General features: G+C 44.0%; 2 protein-coding genes across 14 annotated transcripts in view; both read left to right on the top strand.

Annotated features, from left to right (window-relative positions):
• The window catches only part of LOC116273018 (ral GTPase-activating protein subunit beta-like), an 80,382-nt gene extending 67,084 nt beyond the window's left edge, over positions 1 to 13,298 (top strand). For 7 of the 8 annotated variants that reach the window (XM_031661960.1, XM_031661958.1, XM_031661959.1 and 4 more), the window contains 5 exons: positions 1,521 to 1,657; positions 4,294 to 4,402; positions 5,163 to 5,241; positions 8,522 to 8,670; positions 9,148 to 13,298. In XM_031661960.1, the coding sequence (XP_031517820.1) occupies positions 1,521 to 1,657; positions 4,294 to 4,402; positions 5,163 to 5,241; positions 8,522 to 8,670; positions 9,148 to 9,341 (668 nt within the window). In that variant the 3' untranslated portion in view covers positions 9,342 to 13,298. Of the gene's footprint in view, positions 1 to 1,520; positions 1,658 to 2,177; positions 4,216 to 4,293; positions 4,403 to 5,162; positions 5,242 to 8,521; positions 8,671 to 9,147 lie in introns of those variants that run through there. The other variant, XM_031661963.1, reaches the window with a different exon arrangement.
• Positions 13,299 to 14,476: 1,178 nt separating this feature from the next.
• On the top strand, positions 14,477 to 23,208 carry LOC101016704 (adipogenin). 6 transcript variants are annotated; one of them, XM_031661964.1, is made up of 3 exons: positions 14,477 to 15,806; positions 20,711 to 20,825; positions 22,822 to 23,208. In XM_031661964.1, exons 1-3 carry the CDS (start codon positions 15,605 to 15,607, stop codon positions 22,877 to 22,879), a joined length of 375 nt encoding a protein of 124 aa, XP_031517824.1. In that variant the 5' UTR covers positions 14,477 to 15,604; the 3' UTR covers positions 22,880 to 23,208. The 6 variants fall into 6 exon arrangements, 5 of the variants coding, with proteins under 5 accessions (XP_031517824.1, XP_009214389.2, XP_009214392.2 ...); XM_009216125.4 differs by having other exon boundaries at positions 14,495 to 15,806; positions 22,846 to 23,208; XR_652350.4 differs by having other exon boundaries at positions 15,541 to 15,806; positions 20,711 to 20,939; positions 22,846 to 23,208.
• Positions 23,209 to 25,501: the final 2,293 nt, after the last annotated feature.

Below are 25,501 nucleotides of genomic sequence, written 5' to 3'. Positions count from 1 at the left end.
GAGATTTTGAAGTGATCTAAGGCATTCTTTAGCTTCTAAGGCATAATAACGGAATATGCAAAAGCACAAGGTATCTTCTCTTAACTTTTTAAGGAAAGTAGTTAAAGACAAGCAGACTGACCCTCTGATAATCTTTAAATAGTGAAGGAATCCCATTTCAACTGATATGCTTTCTTTAATTTAATCAGTCAGTACATAGGCTTATTTTCCAGTTCATTTCTTTCTATAATTACGAGTGATCCCTCACTTACTTTTTGAGAGCCTTTGCATGGAACCACATAGAATCCTACAACGGGAAGGATCTCATGATAGCATCTGGCCATTCTTCTGAGCAAGAGAAACTTAAGCAGCCTAGAAAAGATGGTGGTCCAAGACTTTTCTTTTTAAGAATTGGGAGTAATTATTACTTCTTAGTCTGAACTCAGTTTTATTTTGCCCAGAACCTTTGCTTTTTGCAAGTTAAGCCTGTTTGTTCAAGCCTGACCGAGTAGGTGGTCAGGCAGTAGATAGAAAACTTCACCTTCTTCTTTGAGATCATTTTTAGGATGGGATACTGTACATCACGATTTCACAGTCTCATTTCCAGACTAACGACTTTTGTTGTGCCCTACCTTGGTAGCTGCCTAACTTTTGTCCTTGGACCCTTGATTTCCCACTCTAGGCCCCTCCCTCTCTTACTCTCTGGGTCCAGCTGTGTCGCTGGAAGGTTGGACCTTCTACGGTTTAGGTTTGAATTATAGCGGCTGTTGGGCTTCCTGTCAAGGTTCTGGTTTACTACTTTAATTCCAGAAGCCAGAACCTGTCCATCCTCTTTGGGGACATACCTGCCTAATTTCTCTGGCCCAGCCTGTTAGTACCAGACAAGTCCTCCCAGCGCTAGAGCCTTGTCCTTACACTAAAGCTCCTGCAGTTGGGTCTTTGTCTTCTGTTGTGAAACATCTCCTATGCCAACTGTGCCCACTCCTACTCAGCTTCCTCCTATTTCTGATATTTGGGGATTTTTTTAGATGGGGTGGAGGATAACTTTTTGTGAACTTATCTCTAACCACATTACTCTTAATCATAGAGACTAGATCTTCTGTAGCTTCTGGGTGTCCCAGTGCCTATTTGGCACGATGCTACATGATCGAATATATAATCAAAATGATTCAGAGGGTAATAATGGCATGTATTATATTCTACATCTGAAACTTCAAATATTTTCTAGTCTTATTTTGGTTATCCTTTAGAGCAGGAGCTGGCAAACCACAGTGGCACAAGCCAAATGCCGCCAAGAATGGTTTTTACATTCTTAAAGGGTTATAAATAAAATACAAAGAGGAATATGTGAGAGATCTGTATAGCCAGCAAAGCCTAAAATACTTAGTACTTGATCCTTTACAGAAAAAGTTCGGCAGCCCTTGCTCTAGAAGCAATGCTTTAAGTGATTTCAGTTAGACTGGTGAGCGTAATTATTTTTAACAGTCTTGCTCCAAATAAGTGGTATGTATTATAGTTGCTTTTTTTCCTTTACCCCATAGCTGATTCATTGGAAAGTAACATCTCGGACCAAGATAGTGATTCAAATATGGATCTTATGCCAGGAATTCTGAAACAGCCATCCCTGACACTTGAGCTTTTCCCCAATCATACAGACAATCTTAATTCCTCACAGAGGGTAAGTTACTTTGTTGATAGGTCTCCAAAATTTTGTAGTGAAATCAGGGTAATTATAGAATCCTGCCTGAAAAGCTTTTAACCCAGAGACTAATTATATCAGAGTACTGATTCCTTAGTAACTTAATTTTTTAAAATAAAATTCTCATGATTTTCTCTTTTTCAGCCTGCAACAGATAGTTTATTCTGAGACAGCCTTTGTGGATTCTCTTGATTTCACTATTCTGATCCCATACTTGATTCTCTCATCTGTTCCTTTTTAAACCAAGGTTTTAATTTTGTCCCTGAAATATCCACGAAAGTTACTGCAGTAACTACATGTTTTTTATCTTTAATCTTGCAATGTTCATCTTAAACAAGTCTGACCATATAAATATAGGAACATTGTGGAAAATAACTCAGTGTATGGATAAATATTCTGAGTGAGGAACACAGCACTTACTACAAGAGGAGCTTTTTGCTTTTATCTTTTTTTTTTTTTTTACCTTATCAGCGAATATTACTTTTTTATCTGTGATCAGGTCAGAAGTGTAGGAAGATTGACTTAGAACAAATCATAACAAAGACAGAAGTGTCAGCTTGACTTAAAGGTGTTCCTCCATTGTACAAGAGTTTAGGTTGGCTTCCTTCCACAGCGAAAATTACTTTTAATGTAAGTATATACTTAAAAGAGAATATGGGGAGGTTTTTACCTTTAAAATTGATTTAGGAAAAAAAGGCCAGGTGGTGTAATAGTCCCTGGAGTAGACTGATTTGAAAATCAGGAGTTTTTTAAAGGTTTTACAGAATACAATTTAGAGATGAGCAGTCAGTATTGCATGGCAATGCAAGATTTTAGCCAAATCTAATACTTTAAAAAATTTTTTTGTTTGAGATTTGTGAACAGAACTAGAATTCAGTGGTGAGCTGCCCATATTTTCTGAATGCCAGCATAGTTATTCCTTAGAACCCAGATAAAGCACCATGTTTTTGTTTCTCACTTATAGTATACTTTGCAGACACTAACAAGCTAAAAAAACAAACAAAAAAGCAAAACCATATGGTTATCTCAATACATGGAGAAAACACAGTTGACAAAAATTCCGTACTCATTACGAGAAAAGTTCTCAGCAAACTATGAATAGAACTTTCTCAACTTGATACAGAGCATCTACTAAAAACCTACAGCTAACATTATACTTACGCATTATACATTATTCTTGAATGCTTTTCCTCTGAGATGGAGGACAAGGCAAGGATGCCTATTCTCACCACTTACATTCAACATGGTAGAGGAGGGACCTACATAGAGAAATAAGACAAAAGGAAACACAGTACATAGAGATTAGAAACAAAGAAGTAAAACTGTATGTATTTGCAGATGACATGGTCATGTAAGTAGGAAACCCTGAGGAATCTCTTTTTAAATTCACTAGAACTATTGAGGTGAGTTTAGCAAGACTGCAGGGAAAACGTCAGGGTGTTGGGCAAAATTTTAAGATAACCCCCAGCAACATTTGCCTGTGTACAATGTCCTCTCCTTGCATGGGGGTAGAACCTGTGAATATGATAGGATAACCGTGATTATGTTACATTATTTGGCAAAGGGATCTTGTGGGTTTAATTGCGTTATTTTGAGTTAATCAAAAGGGAGATTTTCCAAGTAGACCTGACCTAATCACAGGAGCTCTTTAAATCTAGGGCTAGACGTCAGACATGGAAGAAGTCAGAGTCAAAGCTAATTAGGGGCCTTGATGCTAAGAAAGTAGTCTGTGAATATGGCCAGATATCTGTCACTAGTTTGGGAGAAATCTCTTGGTCTGGCCATTTTCTGTGAATGTCAGAGTGGATACAAGCATCTGGGGGACTTGCCATGGACTCTGGTCATCTGGTAAAGACATGTATATTTCTGTGCTAATAAAGCAGTTTTAATTTTAAAATTCACCTCAAGTATGAGATTCTCCGCTCTGTACACATGAGCTTTGTTTAGGGCTTTAGCACAACTTAGCTCTGCTGCATGCCTCAAAAGAAGTGCAACTCAGGGTACCAGTTTGCTAAAGGGGGGCCACACAGTCCTGTTAACCTTGCAGTGAAACTTAGAGTTGATTAGGGTGGCGGGAAGCCAGAAGCACACTGCATGATAATGAAGGCCCAGACAACTTGTTTTTCTTTCTACTGATGAGAAAAAGGAATTAAGCATAAATTGCAGTAGGAGACATTTGTTCTGGGATCTGGGAATAACTTGCTGATGGGACATTTTAGAGATGAGGATCCCCAGACAAGTAGTGATGTTGCTGTGATGGGGAAGCATACTGCTTTCTGGCCCTAATAGAGATAGACTCAAATCCTTTAAGCCCTCATTAAGATACTGCGTGTAAATTTTGTTTTTATTAATGCAAATTATTATTATTCAGTATTCCTTCCTTGTTTTTTCTTTGACAATTTTAAGCCTTCATTTTCTTGTCCTAGGTTAAGACTGATGAACAGGAGCCAAAGAAGTGCTTTGTTGCAAATGTATACATGTTTTCCTAAAGTGATTTTCCATGACCTGATACTTATATCACTGAGCACCTTGACAAATGAATGACTGGGTAGTTTTATTAAGCCAGTTTTTTGTTGCTGTTGTTTTTCCCGCTCTCTGTCTTCTTCTTCATATAGCTCAGTCCCAGTTCCAGAATGAGGAAGCTGCCTCAGGGTCGCCCTGTTCCTCCCCTTGGACCTGAGACAAGAGTTTCTGTAGTCTGGGTGGAACGCTATGATGATATAGGTACTGTATGAGGACTTTGTCCATAAATAAAATGACAATATATGACAATGACTTGCTAAATGTCTACAGGGAGTGGGCATATAAGCACGGTGTGGCCAGGAGCTAGTCCTGGAGTTCAGTAAGCCTGGGTTTGCACCCCAGCTCCACTACTGAGCCTTAGATTACTCCTCTGTTAAATCCTGGTACTTTTTTCATAGTTGTGAAGATTTGACGAGACTAGTAGATACAAAGCTTTTAGTTATTCCTGTTGGCATCACAGTCAGTGGTTTGTTGCCAGTTGGTCTCAGTCATCCCAGGACCTTTGGAAAGGGGAAGGGGAAGCGCTTCACTTACCCTCTCTCCACCCACATGCTCTACTGTCTCGTTTTAGTATAAAGTTTAGTTTGTCCTTAAGAGTTGCACTCTGGGTAAGTTTCTCATGATTTTTACGTAAGCAACATTGAGCATTAGAATTATATACTTTGCCTAAAATCCCATCCAGCCCAGAGTTTTTGGGAAAATGTGATAGTTACTTTTCAACAAAGCCCTCAAAGATCACAGAATGTATTTTCTAAAAACTCTTTGCTTTAGATGAAATTAGCTAAAAAAAATGAGAGATGATTTTTTTAATTTGTAGAGAATAATTAAGATGATATTTCAGGACAGCACAATCCATATATTTGCCACTCATTTATGTGAAGAGATTAGAAAATTAGATTTCCTGTTATCTGTTTGGGAAAATGAGGGAGATATTAATTATAATGCTATTATTTTCTTCCAGAAAACTTTCCCCTCTCAGAGCTGATGACAGAGATCAGTACTGGTGTGGAAACTACTGCAAATAGTAGCACTTCACTGAGGTACACTCTATTTGCTTGAATTTCAACAGCATGTCTTTTTTTAATATATTGATTGCAGCTTAATAAATAAAGAATTATGAAACAAAAGAGTTGTGGACAATTAGAAATAAAAATAGAGAAAAAAGATCAAAGAAGTTTGTATACAACATACAAGTTTATCAAATTATTACAGCATGGACTTTTTAAAAGCCACTTGATTGAGGTATGACTAACATGTTAAAAGCTATACATACTTAATGTATACAACTTGATGAGTTTGGAGATAAGTATATCTCCATGAAACCATCACAACAATCTATTCCTGAGCACTTCTACCATATCCAGAAGTTTTCTCCTGCCCACTTAATTCATTATTATTATTATTTTGTGATAAAAACCACTTAACATAAGATCTGCCCTCTTAGCAAATTTTTAAGTATATGATACTGTATTATTAGCTATAGCCACTGTACTGTTGATCTTTAGGACTTATCCTTCATAACTGAAACTTTGTACCACCTTTTGGCCAATACCTCCCCATTTTTCCCCTCCTTCCAGTTCCTGACAACTAGCATTCTACTCTCTGCTTCTCTGAGTTTAACTATTTTAGATTTGTCATATAAGTGATATCATGTGGAATTTGTCTTTTTGTGCCTGCCTTATACTTAGCATAATGTACTCTAGATTCACCCATGCTGTCACAAATGGCAGGATTTCCATTTTAAGACTGAATAATATTTCATTGTATGTGTACACCACATTTTCCTTATATATTCGTCCATTGATGGATATTTAAGTTGCCTCCATGTCTTAGCTATTGTGAATAATGCTGCAGTGAAAATGGGAGTGCTGCTATCTCTTTGAGATCCTGGTTTCAGTTCCTCTGGCTATATACCCTGAAGTGGGATTGCTGGATCATATGAACATTCTGTTTTTAATTTGTTGAGGAACCATACTGTTTTCCATGGTGGCTGCACCAGTTTACGTTTCCACCAACAGCATACAAGGGGATTTCCTTTTCTCCACATTCTCGCCAACACTTGTTTTCTTTTGGTTTTTTTGAAAATGACCATCCTACCTGGAGTGAGGTGCTATCTCATTATGATTTTGATTTGCATTTCCCTGATGATTAGTGATGTTGGGTGCTTTAGCAAGAGTTTTAATAGTAAAATTAATTGCTATTTTACAGTTATCTAGAGCAAAAAGAAAAATGGAGAAGTAGAGGCAATTTAATATTAATAAAGACCGTAATAATAGGGTAGCAATATTAGATTGAAATAATGGAGTTAAATTGGCCAAAACAATGTGGCCAAATAGCAGCTAAAATATCCTAAATCATATGAGCTAATTAATGGAAAAATGTTTCTAAGCAAAATGTAATACTAACTTTATAATTGGGTTAAAATTTCTGTTTTACCTGCCCATTCACAAGAAGGATAAAAAGAGAATAATCTGATTCTAAGAATGGTAACAATGTAGTTGTGTAGGCTTTGTAGTTTTCAAGGTTTGCTTGCTTGTTTTTGGTTTATAACTAAGAGTTTAACAATTATTTTCCCTGTTTTATTTGTGGGATAAAATAGGTTCAAAGAGGTTATTCCTTAGTATCACACATCCAGTAAATGCAGGAGAAAGTTTCCTGAATCCAGGCCTTTGACCCCAAATGCATTGGCCCTGCATCTCTCTCATCACAGAGATACCCTCAAACTTGATATTTTTAAGTTCCTTTTAGTTATGTGAGCTGATTCAAATTGCATATAAGATGAATTTATTCTAATATTGTTAGATGATTGTTGTTGAAATGAAGTCAGTAAAGATGATTTATTTTAGCATTATCGTTTTAAATTTCTAAAAGAGGGCAAGTCATTCTTAAAACTTCCATGCTTTTTATGCTTTGGTGTTTTAAAACAAATTACAGGTATCTTTATGTTCCAAACACATCAGTATGCATCTCAAAAGTCAGATAGCTAAACATAACATCACAATAATAAAGTTACTAATACTTTCTTAATATTATCTAATAGGCAACATTGAAATTTCTTCATTTTTACTAAAATATTCTTCACAACTGGTAAATAATTCACTCCAGGACTGTACACCTGGTTTTAATTCCTTCCATCTCTTTTAATCTGGAACAGTCCTTTTTTCTTTATGACACTAACTTGCTAAAGAAGAGACTATAGAATAGTCATGAGTAGACTTTTCTAGAACTAATTAGAAGAGACTTATCATATACTGTCTTTGTTGTTTTCACCTTTTTTTTTTTAATTTAAAAAAAAAAAAAAATTGGGCACAAGGTCTCACCATGTTACCCAGGCTGGTCTCGAACTCCTGGGCTCAAGTGATCCTCCTACCTCGGCCTCTCAAGTTTTCATCTTTTTAGGTCAAAGGTTGTAATACAATTTGACAGTAAAATGTATATTTTATTGGTAGATTAGCAAAGTTTATAATTTATCTTGGGGACAGAATTACTCGAGGATTGATTTTTCTTTTTCTTTTTTTTTTTTAATGTCTTGAAACACTGATTCAGTGTTGCTTTGGCCAAAATCACCTTACCTATATAGAAAGAAAACTCATTGGGTTGCAAAAAGACCTCAACATGTAGCATCACAAATAACATGTCATACTAGATGGGTTGGCCGATCCCTGGTGTGTAATGAGTAACTCACCCCTCCATAGAGGCAGTTGCTGACTTTAGCATCTGCTGCCTGGCCAGAGGCTGTGAGGGCTTTGGCCCTGCCACAATGTGGCCATTTATCACCATAGCGGGGAAGGACACTTGCAGCTGGCTTGGATTAATGGCTCTCCCAACCTCCTTCCCCACCCTGAAAAAAAATTATATCAGGGATTCCTGTAATGGGCCAAAGCTGTGTTCCTGCTTCTGCTCTGGGATTACCAGCCTTGACTATGCTGGAATTCCCTGTACTCTGGCCGGCCACATTTTTGTTCCCTACAAGAAGAGGAACTAAAGTGAAAGTCCCATAGGTGGTTGCTAGATTCTTAACTCCATGCAATAGAGTTCTCTGGCCTCTCCTTCCACCCAGTGTCCCTAGTGGTTTTCCAGGTATATATATTTTTTCAGCCCCTTTCTGTTAGCTTAGAAAGCCTGAGCCAGTAATGAACCTTTAGGACCAGGTGTTATAGGGGGCAGCAGCATAGATTCCCAGAAAGCAGATTCTGAGCAGACTGACCCCTTGGCTTTTCTCATACCACTGCCAAGCAACAGGTCCCTTTAGTGATCTTAGGCTGTATGTGGGGGACTTCAACTCTTGGGTGTCTGAGATAAAAATTTTCTTTTCTTAAGATCTACGACTCTTGAAAAAGAAGTTCCTGTCATCTTCATCCACCCTTTAAACACTGGATTATTCCGGATAAAAATTCAAGGAGCCACTGGAAAATTTAATATGGTCATCCCTCTTGTGGATGGGATGATTGTCAGCAGGCGAGCTCTTGGTAAGGTCTTCATATGTGGCTGAAGAGTTACATTTTCTTTCTCTTTATCATTTTTATAAACCAAAAAGAAGTCAATATAAGGAAATGGTGATAATTACTTAATAGTTTCCACATGTAGGAAATGGTCTGGCTTTTGTTAAAAAGGGAGCATGTTTTGTTCTTTTTTAATCTGTCCTTAATCTAGTAAGTGTAAGTAAAACCTCACCAACTTCTAGTATTAAAATATTGAAGACAGCTGTTTGTCATCCAGGATGGAAAATAGGTTGTTAGACTAGATTTTTATTCTCCTTTTCCTGTCATTGTGTGTTTCTTGTGACAGTTTTATCTTGGCACTATGTCTATCTCTCTGGGGATGGGAAGTTTGCAAGTTGAATGAAATAGTTTGAGTATGCGTAGGGTAGTTCACCTGAATACTTATAGTTCACCTACCTAAGTGACTAGTTTTTAACATTTATTTTAAAACTCTCTATTTTCAAGGCTTTCTGGTGAGGCAGACTGTAATTAACATTTGTAGAAGGAAGAGACTGGAGAGTGACTCCTACAGTCCACCCCATGTCCGCCGGAAACAGAAAATCACCGACATTGTCAACAAGTACCGGAACAAACAGTTGGAGCCAGAGTTTTATACTTCACTTTTCCAGGAGGTTGGACTCAAGAACTGCAGTTCTTAGACCCCTGAATTTCTAAGACTGTTGAACTCCAGTTCGGGAACTGTAACACAGCAGAACAGTTTGATAGGTGATCACTGTAAAAATAAAAACAAATCACTCCCAAGAGCTTACTGTTCAATCACCAGAATAGAAGAAACACATTATAACCCATTTGATAGAAGACTTCGGGCTGTCTAGTGAAATGGGCTCCCAGACACAATCATATTCCTGCTGATCATGATGATATAGATTTTAGCCATAAACTTTCTTTTAAAGGTGACAATTTTAGTTAAACATAAGCCTTTTGAGGAGAAAGGCTTTTATGCATCTCAGTTAAACACGTGCATTGGTAGTATCAACAAATTTGCAATATAGAAGTTGAAGATAGTTTTATACCTCACTTTTTAGGAGGTTGTATTCAAAATTAAAATCTTTCTCAGAATCTTCCAGGACATTTAAAGACTCATGTTGATAGCATGGAGGAGAAGGAAAGAAGTCACAGCCTTCTACTCACTTGTAGGTCTTCTTGTCATCCAGCTGTCACACTGACAAAAAGAAAAGATACATGTTTTTTGCTCAGATAAGAAGCCTGACATTAAAATATGTCATATTTTTTTCTCCACATTTCAAAAAGTTGTCCTTCTCATCACTGCACAGATCTGTCTGAAAGCCTCAGTTTCTGGGCCACCCAGGAACAGATCAGAAATGGAGCATGGCCTTGTCCTTTAATGGGGATACAAATAAAGTTTGTGGGGTTAAAAGTTTTAAGATAGCAGTGATACCCCCACTTTCTCCATTGTTGTCCAGCGGGGTGACATAATGACAGGTTAAACATTTTTGATTCATTCATTAAATATCATTTAAAGAAATGTAAATTCACAATAAGGGTTGAAAATTATTTGGTTTCATCCATTGTCTCTTATTTCAGGACCAAGCAGCAAACTGCAGTAGTTTATGAAGGATTCTAAAATGGGGTTCAGGAATAGCCTCTCAGCGCTACTAATTCAGATCTCCCAGAGAACTACTGGATTTCCTCATAATTGACAAAACATGAGTGACCATCTCTTTGGGTGGCTACTGTTAGAAATGGCTGTTGTTGTCATGTTTTCTGGACTTTGCCAGCCAACAGATCCCTGCCAGGTTTTGGAAATACTTCTGTTACCTCGCTGCTACTTTTCTGCAGGGATAAAACTTTTGAGGTGGCCAGACCCAGAACATCCTTACAAGGATTCCTGTTACAGTGCTACAGTATACACTGCTCATTTATCCTATTCTCATGTGCTTTCTTCTTTAGTAAGATTATTTTATGTTAAGAAAATAAGTGATATTTAAAGTCCAAAGAGAAATGATCACAGTTGTGTAAGGGGTGTTTTCCCCCTTGAACTCTGATGTCAGTAGACTGTGGGTCAGAGCTGCGACGATCTGTTTGGTTTGATGTTTTGGTGGGTTACTTAGGGGGCGGGGATAGTGTGGGACCTAATTCCCTGTGCAAAAGTCTCTTATTCCAGAAGTATGCATTTTGCCATCTATAAGCAAGAAATATGGGCATAGCAGCTCTTGGTTTAAAGTTTGCCATAACCTGTTCTTCATGTTTGTTTTAAGCTCAGGTAAAGATAACCTCCTCTTTCTATGACTCCAGTTTCCATTCGGGTTATAGTATTATTATTCAATAGTTGATTTTCTTTTTAAGCTGGGCAATAAATTGATGTTTCCAGATGGTAGCATGGGAGAGGGCATTCGGGATACAGATGAGCCAATTCTACCCTAAAAAATGTTCTAGTGGTTCACAGGAACAAGATGAGGTTTAATAACTTTCAAGGTAATTCTAGATTGACATTTTGAGGGGAAAATGGGCTCTTGTTCTAGTTGAAGTGAGCAGAGAAGGCTATAAATTAACATGTAACTTACAACATTGCAGAGGTTAAAAATAACTGATGTAGATGTACTTCTTCAGTATGATTCTTCAGATCAGACTTTTACCTTTGGCATAGTTAATTTCAGAAAAATATGCTGTGTGTGTGTATGAGGGTTGGACTTGCTGATCCTTCAGTTAGGTCTAATTTCTGGCAACTCTTTGTAATTCCAATGTATCTGATACGTAAACAATGATGTTGAATGCATTTGTGATCTGGGAGACTCCCTGGTCTTCCAGGGAAGGAGGGATGTGCAGCCCCTGAAGGCATGAAACTCCCAGTGCGTACGGAGCCAGTGGACTATGGGATACCCGTACCGTACCTTACCAGGCGCTGGTTCCTTCTGCTCAAAATAATATCTGCCCAAAGAGGGAGTGCTAAGAACCCTTAACTCATCAGTGGGACTCGGCTGGCTCCTGGAGGGGGTCTGTGACTTCAGGTATATCAACACCGATGCCGGGGGTAATTTTTGTCCCATCTCTATGGATCTGAGTTCATGGTCACTGTGTTCACCCACCTGCCTGTGTTAAAAATCACTGAGTAGAATAGCACCAGAGGAACATATTTAGCACCTAATATTAATATTTTGTAGTCCATTTGATAAATTTGCCAGCATATGTTCTAGCCTCTGGGGGAAAGCCAGGACCACTTTTGTCTGTGGCTTAAACAGTTCAGTTGCTGTATCTGTTGAGTGTGCCAGGGGGTGGGTGAGTGTGGCATTCTGTGAAGAGGAAGGTGGTGAGTAAGGTTGCCCTTCTGCCTTCTTAAGTTGCAGGAGGGAGCTTTTCTGCTCCTCTCTGGTTGGGAGCACTGAGGACAGTGAGGAGGGCTTTTACCTTGTTAATCATTTCCTTATTTAGCTAGCTTTCCTTTTTGTCTAGGGCTTCCTCCTGAGACCCTCTTCCATCCATTGGGCCTTTGAAAGAACTAATGACACACACACACACACACACACACATACACATACACATACACACACATACGCATACTCATGCACATTTTCCTTCATTTCCATATCCTTTATTTCAGGGCAGCCCATTTTCCTCTGGATTCATTGATAAATACAAATACCCACACCTTTGACCAGTATTGTTGGTTACCTGCAGGTTCTGTGTGTGAGGCCTTCATGAATAGTTACTTTCTCCATACACTAGGGAAGCATTTGTCAGAGTCTTCAGACTGGGTTCTAGAGAGGCAGAGTCATTTCTTCTGGAAGGTGGAGCTTTACCCAAAGTGAAAGTTAGCCTTGCTCAAAGATGTGTTTTGTGGTAGTTGGTAAAAAAGAAAGAAAGAAAGAAACACGTATTGGAGGTAATTTGACACTCCTGCTGGCAGTAGTTCTCTATTCACCATTTTAAAGCCCATTCAGGTTCTGTCTTCCTGAAAAGAACTGATTGCTGTGTTTACATGAAATGACGATTGATTGGAGTCAGATGGTCTGTTTTAAAGATTTTCATGACAGCCTCTTTTCCTGAGTTGGAGAGATTGGAGGTGGTCCATCTGTACGAAGTGGAATCAAACGATGGGTTTCTTAATAGCTGAAGAAACCATGTACTTACAGTGTTTTTCTCAGAATATCAACTCATGTTCTTTTTTAATGATGAGGGAAAAGGTGTAATTTGGGATTCCACAGTGCCTTGCATATAGTAGGCGCCCAGTAAATACTTGTGGAAGCAAACCAAGTTTCCCAAGTCCTCATCTCTTACAGTGACCAAGACATCTTTCTCCTCTGAAGGGATTGGCAGTTGTGGCTAAAAAATAAGCAGTATCATTATTTGCTTGAAATCATATATACAGTTTGTATGAATTTCAGTATGTTGCCAAGACATGCTCTTTTTCTTATTGTATTTTCTGTAAATATTTCTGGCACTGAACTGTAAAGTAAAGGCAAAGTGTAAATATGAAGGTGTACCCGTGCCCCTTGCCTCCTGTGTTTCATCTTCGTCGGTTAGGGAAGAAGGTCCAGAGGTTTGTTTGTATTTATGCCGATCCTTTGTCCAGAAGCCCATGGAATATTGAATGTAATACATTTAGTCCATTAAATTTTAAGGAGATTCTTATCTAATAACTTTGTGTGTGCTTTTGGATACAGGCTGGGGGTTTACTCCTACACTGGTGCTGTGAATTTTACCCTTCCAGGGGATAGCTCCTCGGCTTTGGCTGCCCTGTATAATTTAGATCTGTAGTTTAATTGAACATTAAATGAGTATTTCATGAAATACTCAAAGTTTGATTAATTTTAAGAAAAATATTTGGCCTTCTCTGCTGGAAGGAGCTTGTATAATTAAAACACTGCCAATAGAGGCTCACCTTTCAGAGGCTGGGAATTGCTGAGGAGATAGATACTTACGTTATGGGAGTGAAAGTGCCGGCTGTGCCCTCTGCTTGCAGAAAATTTGAGCCCTACCAGGGCTAGAGAGTCAGCAAAGTGGGGAGATGCAGAGATCATCCCCTGCTGCCCACTGCCCCCTTTGTGTAGAGCATCTTGGAGCCAGATGAGCACCTTCAGGCCTAGATCACACATAGAGGAGTGAATGGACCACTTGAAACAACCATGAGAACCACTGTGGTCATGCCTGTGCCAAGAGCTGCTGACGTGTGCCACCCTCTGAACTGTGCCTGGGAGCTGCCTACCTTGCAGTGTCTGTTCTGCCTGTTCTGCCCACTCACAACAGGACCTCCAGCTGGGCCTAGTGGCCAGGGAAGCTGACCACAATATCCCTGTTTTGGTGTCTGGAAAGGTTTTGTAACCAGAAAAAAATGTGTGCTCAAGCCTTTCCCAGCTATGCTGCTCAGCTCTCTCCGACCCCAACCCCTTCAGGACCCGGTGCCAGGGAACCACTCCCAACCCAGACCGCCTGCTCCTCCTCTTGGCCTCTGGGCCTTGCATCAGGTGCCCCCTGCCAGGGCACTGCTCCTCTTGGACACGCATTCTAGTCCATTTTCCCAGACTTCCTCTTGTAGGAATTTTGGCCATCCCACAGCTGGGCTAGGAGTCTCGAAACCATGCCCCAGCTCTCCCAGCCCCTCCCATGCTCTTATTTTTTCCTGTTGCTGGCCCCATGCGCCCTTCTCCTTGAATTGGTGTCTTTTCCTATAAGCGGGTTTTCTACTCCATGTTTCTCCCTAGGTTTACCGCCCACTTCCTGCAGCTGCTCCCCCAGCCTGGACCTGGGTTTGCCTTTTCAACAGGTGCTTTTAAGTCATGAGATGCCGTGGTCTGAAAATCAAGCCTGTGTCAGAATCATTCTGGTTGCTTATCAGTGTGTTGAATCCCAAGCCACACCCCCACCCCCAAGAGGTCTGAGGAGACGAAGGTGAGCCTGGGAATTGGCATGTTTAATAAATACACTCCAGCACCCACCCATCTGCTGGCAGCTTTAGGCAGGTGGTCCAAGGGTCCTTTTGGAGAATACCGTGCAGCAGCCACTCCAGTGGGAAGTCCGAAGCAGCCTTTCTGCCGTGGTCTGGCGCATGGAGGTTTACTGAATACTTCATGAGTGAACGGATGACAGATATGAGAAGATGAGGATGGCATGTGGAAGTGTTCTGGTCACTCAGGAGATAAAGGAACAAGATTCAAGTCGTTAGAAGCCCCTCACAGAAAACCCTAATAAGGAAAGGCACAGAAGCTTCCAGATTAAGTAATAATCATTTATAGTCATTTAATCTAGTAATCATTAGAATAATCTATGTGTTAGATTTTAAAAGTTTTAAGTGGCAGCCCAGTGACCAATCCAGCCTGGCAGACGTTTGGTTTAGCCAACAGTGCTTTAACGAGGTCTGACCCAACATTTTAAACTTGGGAGATATCACATAGAAATCTAGACTTTTTGCCTGGCTTGGGAAAGTTAGGAGTCCTGCAATAATGGACCTGCATTTCATTCATAGCAGTTATTGGTGGGAGCTGCCATCACTGCATGCTTAGGATGCAGTAAGCTCCACCCAGTTTGCCGCAGTCCACAGCACTCCCACAGTGTGGATGTGGGCACACACAGCTGGTATTACAGGACTTGGGGACCTGGCTGGCTCCTGGAGGGGCTCTGTGACTTCAGGTATATGAACACCGATCCCGAGGGTAATTTTTGTCCCATCTGTTTTTCTAATTTAACAAAATTATCTCCATCTTACAAGAAAGAGGGTCAGAGGGGTGTCATGAACCCAATAGCTACTGGGCTGAGATTCAAACCCAGGCCTGCCTGGAAACCTGGGCTTTTAAATTCTCAGCCAGACTCTGTCTCACTGCCTGGCTTCCCACCCTTTCGCCCAGAACACCTCTCCCTCAGAGTGTCCCCTGTGTACTTTGCCTGAAGGACACTGTAACTTCCTTGTTACCTCACAGCTCAGTCACAATTGGGCTGAGAGCAGAGCATGGCCCAGCCTGCCAGGTCCCTTGGGGCAGCCCTGCCAGCCCAGCCCAGGCTGGCCCAGCTTAGCCACACATGCACCATGAGGTACCCTTTGATGCCGCTGGTGAACGACCTCACATTTTCTTTCCTGGTTTTCTGGTTCTGCCTCCCTGTGGGTGTGCTGTTCTTATTGATCATCTGGCTACGCTTCTTACTTAGCCAAGGTGAGCTGCTTACCCTGCCCAGGCAGGACCTTAATCCTGGAGCTGGGCAGGTGGCCGAATAGGCCAGTGTGTCCTGAAACAACTGCAGAAGGGGCTTCGTTCAGTCATTTTATATAAGTGCTGGCTTAGATACAAGCAGTCAACTCTTCAGTGGAAAGGTGGTTTGGTTGTTTAGGGTTTCTTAACCTAGAGTTCGAGAGTGAGTCCTAGAGTTTGAACCTAGAGTTCGAGAGTGATCTTTTGAACAAATTAGACAGAGGTTATCCCTCCAGGAGATGAACTTCCAGGTGCCCCTTTCAGCTGGGGCACAAGGCTCTGTGAGCAGAGCGTGGGCTGGATTTCAGCTCACTGCTCACCCTCTCGATTGGGTGCTTTTGTGCAGTAAACAGCTTGTACAATAGGATACAGCAGCCTTAGGCATTTTTCAGGTACCTGCAGACCACTCACTGTTTTCTGCCTAGGTCATGTATCAGAAAGGATCTGGCTTCTTTGGGAGGCAGGCTCATGGAAGCCAACTGACATTCACCCTGACCTCAGCATGGGAGCAAGAGGAGCAGGAGGTGGGACCAAGCTGGCTGTGGAGGAAGCTAGGGGTGGCTGGGCCAGGATATGGCCTGGCTGTGTGGCAGGAGTGGGACTTATGCTCCTCTGGCATGTGTCTCCCTGAGCATCCCCTTCAGCAAGAGGTCTCTTCCTGCTGGGCACAGTGGCTCACGCCTGTAATCCCAGCACTTTGGGAAGCCAAGGTGGCCAGGTTGCTTGAGCGCGGGAGTTTGAGACCAGGCTGGGCAACGTCTCTACAAGGAATACAAAAATTAGACAGGTGTGGTGGCATGCATCTGTGGTCCCAGCTGCTCAGGAGGCTGAGGTGGGAGAATTGCTTGAGCCTGGGAGGTCGAGGCAGCAGTGAGCCGAAATCGTACCACTGTACTCCAGCAGACAGAATGAGATCCTGTGTCCCAAAAAAAAAGGCCTCTTTGTGGGGACCACTTGATCTTCCACCTCCTGCTGCTGAGCGCCATGACCTTTGGCCAGCTAGGCAGGGAGGGCGCAGCACATGTTGCCAGCAATGGTCAGATGTTGTTGAGGCGGGGTGAGAAGTCCCTCCCCACACCCCCACTAGCCCCATGATCTCAAATGTAGGGACTTGAAATTGTGTAATTATGGGGAGTTCCTAGCAAGAACCTGGGATGCCCTCTTGTCTCTAGAAAATGTTTATTTAACGTATATTCTCCTCATAGTCCCAGGGTAGACCACAGCTCTCCCTGAGGGGTACAGTTCAGGCATTGGGCCCCACAGCTGGTAGGGAGTCAGACTTGTTTGCTACTGGTGATAAAAGCTGTCTCTCTGGACTCTGGAAGACACAGGTTCAGATTTCATCCTTTTTTTTTTTTTTTGAGACAGTCTCACTCTTGTCACCCAGGCTGGAGTGCAGTGGCATGATCTCGGCTCACTGCAGCCTCCATCTACTGGCTTCAAGTGATTCTCCTGCCTCAGCCTCCTGGGTAGCTGGGATTACAGGTGCGTGCCATCACACCTGACTAATATTTGTATTTTTAGTAGAGATGGGGTTTCACCATGTTGGCCAGGCTGGTCTCGAACTCCTGACCTCAGGTGATCTGCACACCTCGGCCTCCCAAAGTGCTGGGATTACAGGCGTGAGCCACCACACCTGGCCTCATCCTTGCTTCTTTTATTATTATTATTTTTTTCGAGATGGAGTGTTGCTCTGTCGCCCAGGCTGGAGTGCAGTGGCGCAACCTCAGCTCACTGCAAGCTCCGACTCCCGGGCTCACACCATTCTCCTGTCTCAGCCTCCTGAGCAGCTGGGACCACGAGTAGCCGGGACTACAGGCGCCTGCCACCACGCCCGGCCAATTTTTTGCACTTTTAGTAGAAACGGGGTTTCACCATGTTAGCCAGGATGGTCTGGATCTCCTGACCTCGTGATCCACCTGCCTCGGCCTCCCAAAGTCATCCTTGCTTAATAGTTCCTAATAATAGTGAACCTATTTGCAACACTGACTATGTACCAGGCCTTGTGCTCAACACTGGACATGCATAATCTTATTTAATCCTCAGAATAACCCTGCATAATAATACTTATATCACAATTGGGGAAACTGAGGCTTGGAGAGGAGAAGCAACCTGTCCAAGGTCATACATCTGTGAACTTAAGAGAGCCAATTGTCTGCCTTCAAATCCTGACTCTGTCACCTACCAGCTGCGTGACGGTGGGCACCTCTGTGAGCCTTGCTTTTCTCATCTACAAAATGGAGACAACACTAGTACCTGGCCCCTGGGGTTGTGACAGGCTCCAGTGGTCGATACATATCAGGTGCTTACAGGGCAGGGCACACAGTACACATACACACCTGGCACGTGGTAGGTTCCTGTAGGCTGAGAAAATAATCCAACCAATGCTGGTTTTGTCAATGTGGGAGGAAATGTAGGTGGCGTGGCTTTGGATGCCTTCTTCGGAGCGGAGACATTTCTCCTACCACCCAGGTCAAGGCCTGCGGCGTGAATCTCCTCCGGCATTCACTCTGCTTGGAGGCCCAACTCCAAAACCATCCACAACCTACCCCACCCCAAGCCCTCCGCAGACTTTCTCCTGAGAGGCTGTTTACTCCCTGGTGTCATGTGGCGTTTTGAAATAAGTCCTTTGTTAATTTTGCAATGAAGAGAAACCATCCTTAAAGGGAGGTGGGCATTCCTCCCTCAGGTTCCCCATCTTCTAAAATTCCCGATATTATTGTGTGTGTTTTGCGCTTGTGCTGGGAACTGACCCAATGTCAGGGTTTGGAGGGCTAAGAGGGGTCAGGCCACCCAGACCTGTGGTTTTCTATTCTGCTGTGGATTCCTTTATTGGAATCAGTTTGCCTGAAATCCAGTTTGAAAAGCAGACAGGAGTAGCTCTGCCGCCTCCTCCCCATCCCCACCCCCCCAACACTCCTGCTGGCTCCTCAGGGCAGTTTCAGGCCTCAGAAGACAGAGGGTTAAGTGTGGAGTACCCGATAGGATGCACTTTCCCAAGTCGAAGGAGGAGCAAGTAGGGAGGAAAGGGGAGCTGCCTGATGAAACTGGCACTGAGGCAAAAATGATAATGGGCAGCTCAACTCCTGCAGAAGCTGGTCAGTGGAGGACAGTGCTACTGTCTGACCATGACATGGCCATAAGGTGGAGGAAGCCACACACCCCCTTCAAGGGGAAGATGCCCTGCTGCCAGTATTTTACTTTTGCGATTTGAAAGGAGTTTGCAGAAGGATGAAGGGAAATCTCCAGAGATGGGTTTGGGGCTGAAACAGAAGAGTGGTGCGACAGCCCCTCATGGTGGCCCTTGGAGCAAGGTGTTCAATTCAAAGCGCCTTTAAATCCCCTGAGTCCAAACGCACCCAGTGGGAACTGTGGAGTGGGGAGGCTGAATTCGCATCCAGTAGCACCACTCCCTGGCTGTGAGCCTGGACAAGTGATTTCACCATCCTCATCTGTAAAGTACAAAAAATACTAGTAATTGACTTCAGGAAGTTGTTAAGAGGATTAGATGAGAAAATGAATGTAACAACAGTTCGCACATACTCTATGTTCAAAAAATACTCTCTCTAGTGAAGAACAGTCACTTCACGCCATCCTACATTTTTTTTTTTTTTTTTTTTGAGATAGAGCCTCACTCTGTCACCCAGGCTAGAATGCAGTAGTGCGATCTCAGCTCACTGCAACCTCCGCCTCCTGGTTTCAAGCAATTCTCCTGCCTCAGCCTCCCGAGTAGCTGAGACTACAGGTCCACACCATGCCCGGCTAATTTTTGTACTTTTAGTAGAGATGGGGTTTCGCCATGTTGGCCAGGATGGTCTCGATCTCTTGACCTCATGGTTCACCCGCCTTGGCCTTCAAAAGTGCTGGGATTACAGGCGTGAGCCACCATGCCCGGCCCCTACTGACTTGTAAGACATACTAACTGCCAACACCGTTGAAAGCCTGTGCCAAGTCCTGTGCTGAATTTTACATGTCTGTCTTCAGTTAACCCTCATCCTAGAAGATGCTGATATTATGCCCATTGTACAAACAACCTTTGTTACTTCCCTGCAACTAGTGAAACAATGTAAGAGTTTAGTAAGAAAAATAATCTTCCCCATCCCCTCCTTTTTCTCACCTTACCTCCCCAAGATGAGTCTGTCAGCAAACTCGTGCACATGCTTACTAACGTGTGCAGGTTTTCAAAAAGAATTGGGGAAGGGGGCAGCATTTGCCTTTCTAAACAAAAAGATACTACATTTCTCTTCAATTTGCTTATAATATACCATAGATATCCTGCAAATCAGAAGATACAGATATGATGCAAACATTTTAACAGCTTCACGATAAGCCGTCAGACGGAAGGTCTGGGTCTCCATGTGGTGTGACTGTGCCACAGCTTAGTCACCCAGACCTCTTGTGATCTGTGGACGTGGACACAGTTCCCAGGTGTTTTATTGTTCATGTGTGTGTTTCACCACAAAACAGTGCTACAGTGGAGATCCTTGTGCCTGTGTACTCAGATACTTGTTAATGAATGAACTAGTGGACAAATGCCTGGATGGGTCAATAACTGTGTCGCTTCACTGCCTCCTCCTGGCCCATGCCCAGTACGGTATGTCATTTGCTCACCTATGTGTCCTCCCCTCTAGTAGATGGATATGGCCATTTTCTGAGTTACAGGAACAGCCTTCTTTCTTGGTCCCTAGTCACCCTTTAAGGCCCTGAAGACTTCCTGAGGCTTCAAGGCTGGCTCATAGGATTCTGCCTTGGCCTTACCCTCAGACAAGGCTGCAGGGACACCCAGGCCTGCCAGGGGACTCCTTCCTGGGTCAGGGGTGGGAGACAGCATGTGATCAGCCAAGAGGCCTTGCCTCATGTCTCCACAGATTCAGAGGAAAATGACTCCGATGTATGCTTGGATTGGGAGCCCTGGAGCAAAGGCCCGGCCGAGTTTTGCTGGAAGGGGACACTCCACGGCCAAGAGAAGGAGAGGCCCTGCTGGTGAGCCTGCTGTGCCAGGTGAGGCCCTTCCATGGGCCAGGGGGAGCCTCAAGGCCCATCCAAAGGCTTGGGCAGCTGCTATGTGGGCAAGAGGCTGCCTCTACCATATTAGAGGTATATGCTCCCTGGCCATGCTGGACAACGGGCTCTCTCCAGCATGTGAGAGCCTTCTGCCTCATTGTGGGGCAGACCTGGTGTTGCCCTGTTGGAGGACCAGCCCCCCTGTGCCACAAGGAGCCTTTACAAAGGTCCCCTACCCTTTACCCTAGGGCCTCACCCTCCACCGCTCTGCTGATGGTCTTTGGCCAGCTGTTCCCTCAGACATCTGCGTGAGGCACTCCCTCACCTCCAAGGGCTTGCTCTAATGTCACTTTTTAAGCAGGGCTCCCCTGGCCACCCTATTCGATATTGAAGCCCTCGCCCCATCCTCCGCATCATGCTTCTTACCTTGCTCTGCTTTCCTTTCGCCGTAGTACTTACCGCCTTCTAATACATTTGATCATGGCTGCATCCAAAGCCCAAGACACTGCCAGACACACGCTGGAGGCTCAGTACATATTTGTGGAAGGATGACATGGTGTGATTATTATTGTTACAATGGCTGGTATCCTTGGGGGCTCAACAGGTACCAAGGCCTGTCTTAAGTGTTCCCCTTCCACAAGCTTACTTATGAAATCCTATGATGGGGATATGATTCTTACCTCCATTTACAAATGAGAACATTTACAAATGAGGCACACACACACATACTCTCATGTGAGGTGTCAGGGCAATCAGATGTTGTACCCAAGAGCCTTCGCACCCATTGAATTCCTAGGAGACCTCAGCCATTCCAGTAGGGTTAGATGCCATCTCTATACCAATGGCCCCCAAATGTGTATGTCTCATCTCATCTCCTCCCAAGCTTTATTATCTGTCTGCTTGACACCCTCTCATGCCTAGAATAGGAATCTTGATTCTCACTGCCACCCAGCCAAGCAAAACAGCACCTTGATCTTCTGCTAGCTTTTCTTCATCTCCATGAATAGCACCACTGTGGATTGATTCTGTTGCTTGAGTCACAAACCTGGGAGCCAGCCTTCTCGCCTCTCTCTCCCAACTCTAATCTCCATCTCTCATGTGTCCACCTTTCTCTGTCCCCTTGGCCACCATAGCCTGCCCTACTCTGAAGCTGGTTCATGCAATGTGTTCACTAGCCCCCACCCTGCCTGAGTGGAGGGAGGAGGTGGTGAAAAGAAGGGCCCCTCACCTACCTCAGTTGTAGTGATTTTTAGCCTTCTGGGTCCTACCTTGACCACTGAGGGCCCTTTTCCCAGGAAAACTCACTCCTATATATGCCCTCAGAGATTTGTGGATGGGGCCAGATCCACAGATGTGTAACCTGCAGCGCCACAAGGTCCCAGGCTCAGAAGGGTCCCAGGCTTGGTTTCATGCTTGGCTGTTGCTGTGTTGAAATGCTTAATTTTTGAACAAGGGCCCCCCCCCACCGTGTTAATTTGCTATTGAACCCTGCGAATTATGCAGCCTGACCTGTTTTTATATCATTTGTGGCATGAGAAAAGATTTTCAGACCCTGCACAAGAACCCTATCCCATCTGTCCAGAGCCTTTCCCACCCCCATCACTTACCCGCCTCTTTCTTTCTTTTTTCCCTTTTTTTTTTTTTTTTTTGAGACAGAGTCTTTCTCTGTTGCCCAGGCTGGAATGCAGTAGCACAATCTTGGCTCACTGCAACTTCTTCCTCCCCGGTTCAAGCAATTCTCCTGTCTCATCCTCCCGAGTAGCTGGGACTACAGGTACACGCCATCACGCCTGGCTAATTTTTGTATTTTTAATAGAGACAGGGTTTCACCATATTGGTCAGGCTGGTCTCGAACTCCTGACCTTAGGTGATCCACCTGCCTCAGCCTCCCAAAGTGCTGGGATTACAGGCATGAGCCACTGCGTCTGGCCTTACCCGTCTCTTTCTTACTCTTTTATCCCAATGGCATCCCTAGTCCCAACCTTCCTTTTGTTTCTAGTTTGGTTTTCCTGGAGTCAGCAGGGCAGTGGTAATGGCAGAAGTGGATGGGAGAGGCTTGCCAGGGAGGCAAAAGGACTTTGGCAACTGTGGTGCCTCCCTGGAACCCCCAACTCATCTCCTCTTCAGACCGACATGCAAAAGCCTCCAGAGGACCCAGCTGTTCTCCAGCATCGCGGATGACCTCCAGCCCTCCAGGAAGCCGCCCAAGTCTGGGAGGGCATGGGAGCAGTGAACCGGCCCACTGGGAGAAATTGGCCAACTTAATTCAGAGGGGTCTTAAAGCAGGGCTGGGCCGGAGGGTGTGGGTCCATATTAAAGAAGCGAGGGGCTTCCCATGCCCGGGGGAACCCTGACAAACCTACCAGGCCTGACCAAGTCGTTCATTCAACCAGCGTAGGTCCGAGACTCAGCCCTGGCCCCGATTCAAGCCATCTAGGACCCTCTTGGGAAAGCCCAACCCTTTTCTCCATCTGTTCAATGGGGATGGGGGACTTGCTCTGAACTTCCATTCTCTGATTTCAAACTCACTCCTTGATTGGACTTCAGGCTGATCTTAATAACAAATATTTGATAAATAGCTGCAGAGTGTCTACCAAGTGCCTAGTTTGGTAGGAGTAGGAATAGCTATAAAAGTAGCTCACATTTACTGAGTGCTTACTACACGTCAGACACTTTTCTATGTGCTTTATACATACGATTACTGGCCAGGCATGGTGGCTCACACCTGTAATCCCAGCACTTTGGGACGCCGAGGCGGGTGGATCACTTGAGGTCAGGAATTCGAGGCCAGCCTGGCCAATATGGCAAAAACTCCATCTCTACTAAAAATACAAAAATTAACCGGGTGTGATGGTTCATGCCTGTAGCCCCAGCTACTCGGGAGGCTGAGGCACAAGAATCGCTTGAACCCGGGAGGCGGAGGTTGCAGTGAGCTGAGATCGCGCCCCTGCACTCCAGCCTGGGCAACAGCGTGACACTCGGTCTCAAAAAAACAAACAAACAAACAAATATATACGATTGCTTTTAGCCCTTGTAAGAATTCTGCAAGATAGGTTGGTTACCTCTGTTTTACACATGGGGAAACAGGCACAGAGCAGTTACTAAGTTGCTCAGAGTCACACTGGGAGAGTTGGCATTTGAACCCAGGCCCCATGACTCCAGTACCAGGACCCTCTCCGCCATGCCAGTTATTCCCCAGGTGGGGTTCTGGGGGAGGTATGGTGGGAGGCGTAAGCTTCCAGAGGCTGCAGGATGATGGGGGTAGGGGATAAAGGGACAGGCCTTCCAAGGTACCAACTGGGCATCATCTTTATCCCTTCTTTCTCCCTCACTCCACACCCCACCAGCCACCACAACTTCTAAATGTCCAAAGGAGAGAGAATTGAGCCTGAAATCTTAGCTTGTCTCCTGTCCTTTGGTCTCCTGGCCTTGGTCTCTGCTCTTTCTGCCTTGTTGGAATGATCCACCCAAAGCACAAATTGGGACATGTCCCTTCCCAGCTTCACACCTTCCATGCTTTCCGTTGTCCCTGGGCTGTAAAGTCTGAGCTCCTCATCAGGTGCAGAAAGCCACCCTTTGGGATTTGAGCCCCACTGAATTTGCTGGATGAGGTTTCTATTCTTATGCACAGGCTGCAACAAACACTCTTGAATCTAAATCCTTGCACGCAAGTGTGCTTCTATCCAGAGAACACATTCTGAAAGGAGAAACTGTTGAATATAAGACATGTGTTTACATTTTGCAGCCACTGCTAAGTTGCCCGACCAAAAAGTGGCCCCAAGGGTATATTAGAAGTACCTGTTTCCCCAGCCCTTTGCCCCGCTGTGCAATCCCAACATGCTCTCTTACATACACACACACACACTATCACACACTCACACACCCTCATACACTCACACACACACCCTCATAGACACACACACACTATCTCTCACACACACCCTCATACACTCACACACACACCCTTATAGACACACACATCTCACACACACCCTCATATGCTCACACACACCCCCATAGACACACACACTATCTCACACACATACCCTCATACACTCACACACACCCCCATAGACACACCACACACACCCTCATACAGACACACCCTCATACACACACCCTCATAGACACACACACAGACACACCCCCTCATACACTCACACCCTCATAGACACACACACGCACTATGACACTCACACACCCTCGTACACTCACACACACCCTCATAGACACACACATACACAGACACACCCTCAGACACGCACACTCTCACACAGACACACCCTCATAGACACACTCTCAGACACACCCTCACATACACACACACCCTCATACACATACACTCACACACACAAACCCTCACGCATGCACATTCACACACTCACATACATATACACTCACACACACCCTCACACATACAGACACACATACTCATACACTCACACACATACATATACACACCCCCTCACATATACACTCGCTACACTCACATTCACATGCATACACACACATATGCTGTCACACACCCCTCACACACACACTATCACACACACACTCATACACTCACACACATGCTCACAGACACATGTCCGCTGACACGCATACCCTCACACATACAGGCACACTATCACACACAGACACACACTCTCATACAC

The sequence above is a fragment of the Papio anubis genome, unplaced genomic scaffold (genome assembly GCF_008728515.1).
Source record: "Papio anubis isolate 15944 unplaced genomic scaffold, Panubis1.0 scaffold310, whole genome shotgun sequence".
NCBI lineage: Eukaryota > Metazoa > Chordata > Mammalia > Primates > Cercopithecidae > Papio > Papio anubis.
Note: the sequence above shows the minus strand (reverse complement) of the source record. Positions and strands in the feature narration are given on the sequence as shown.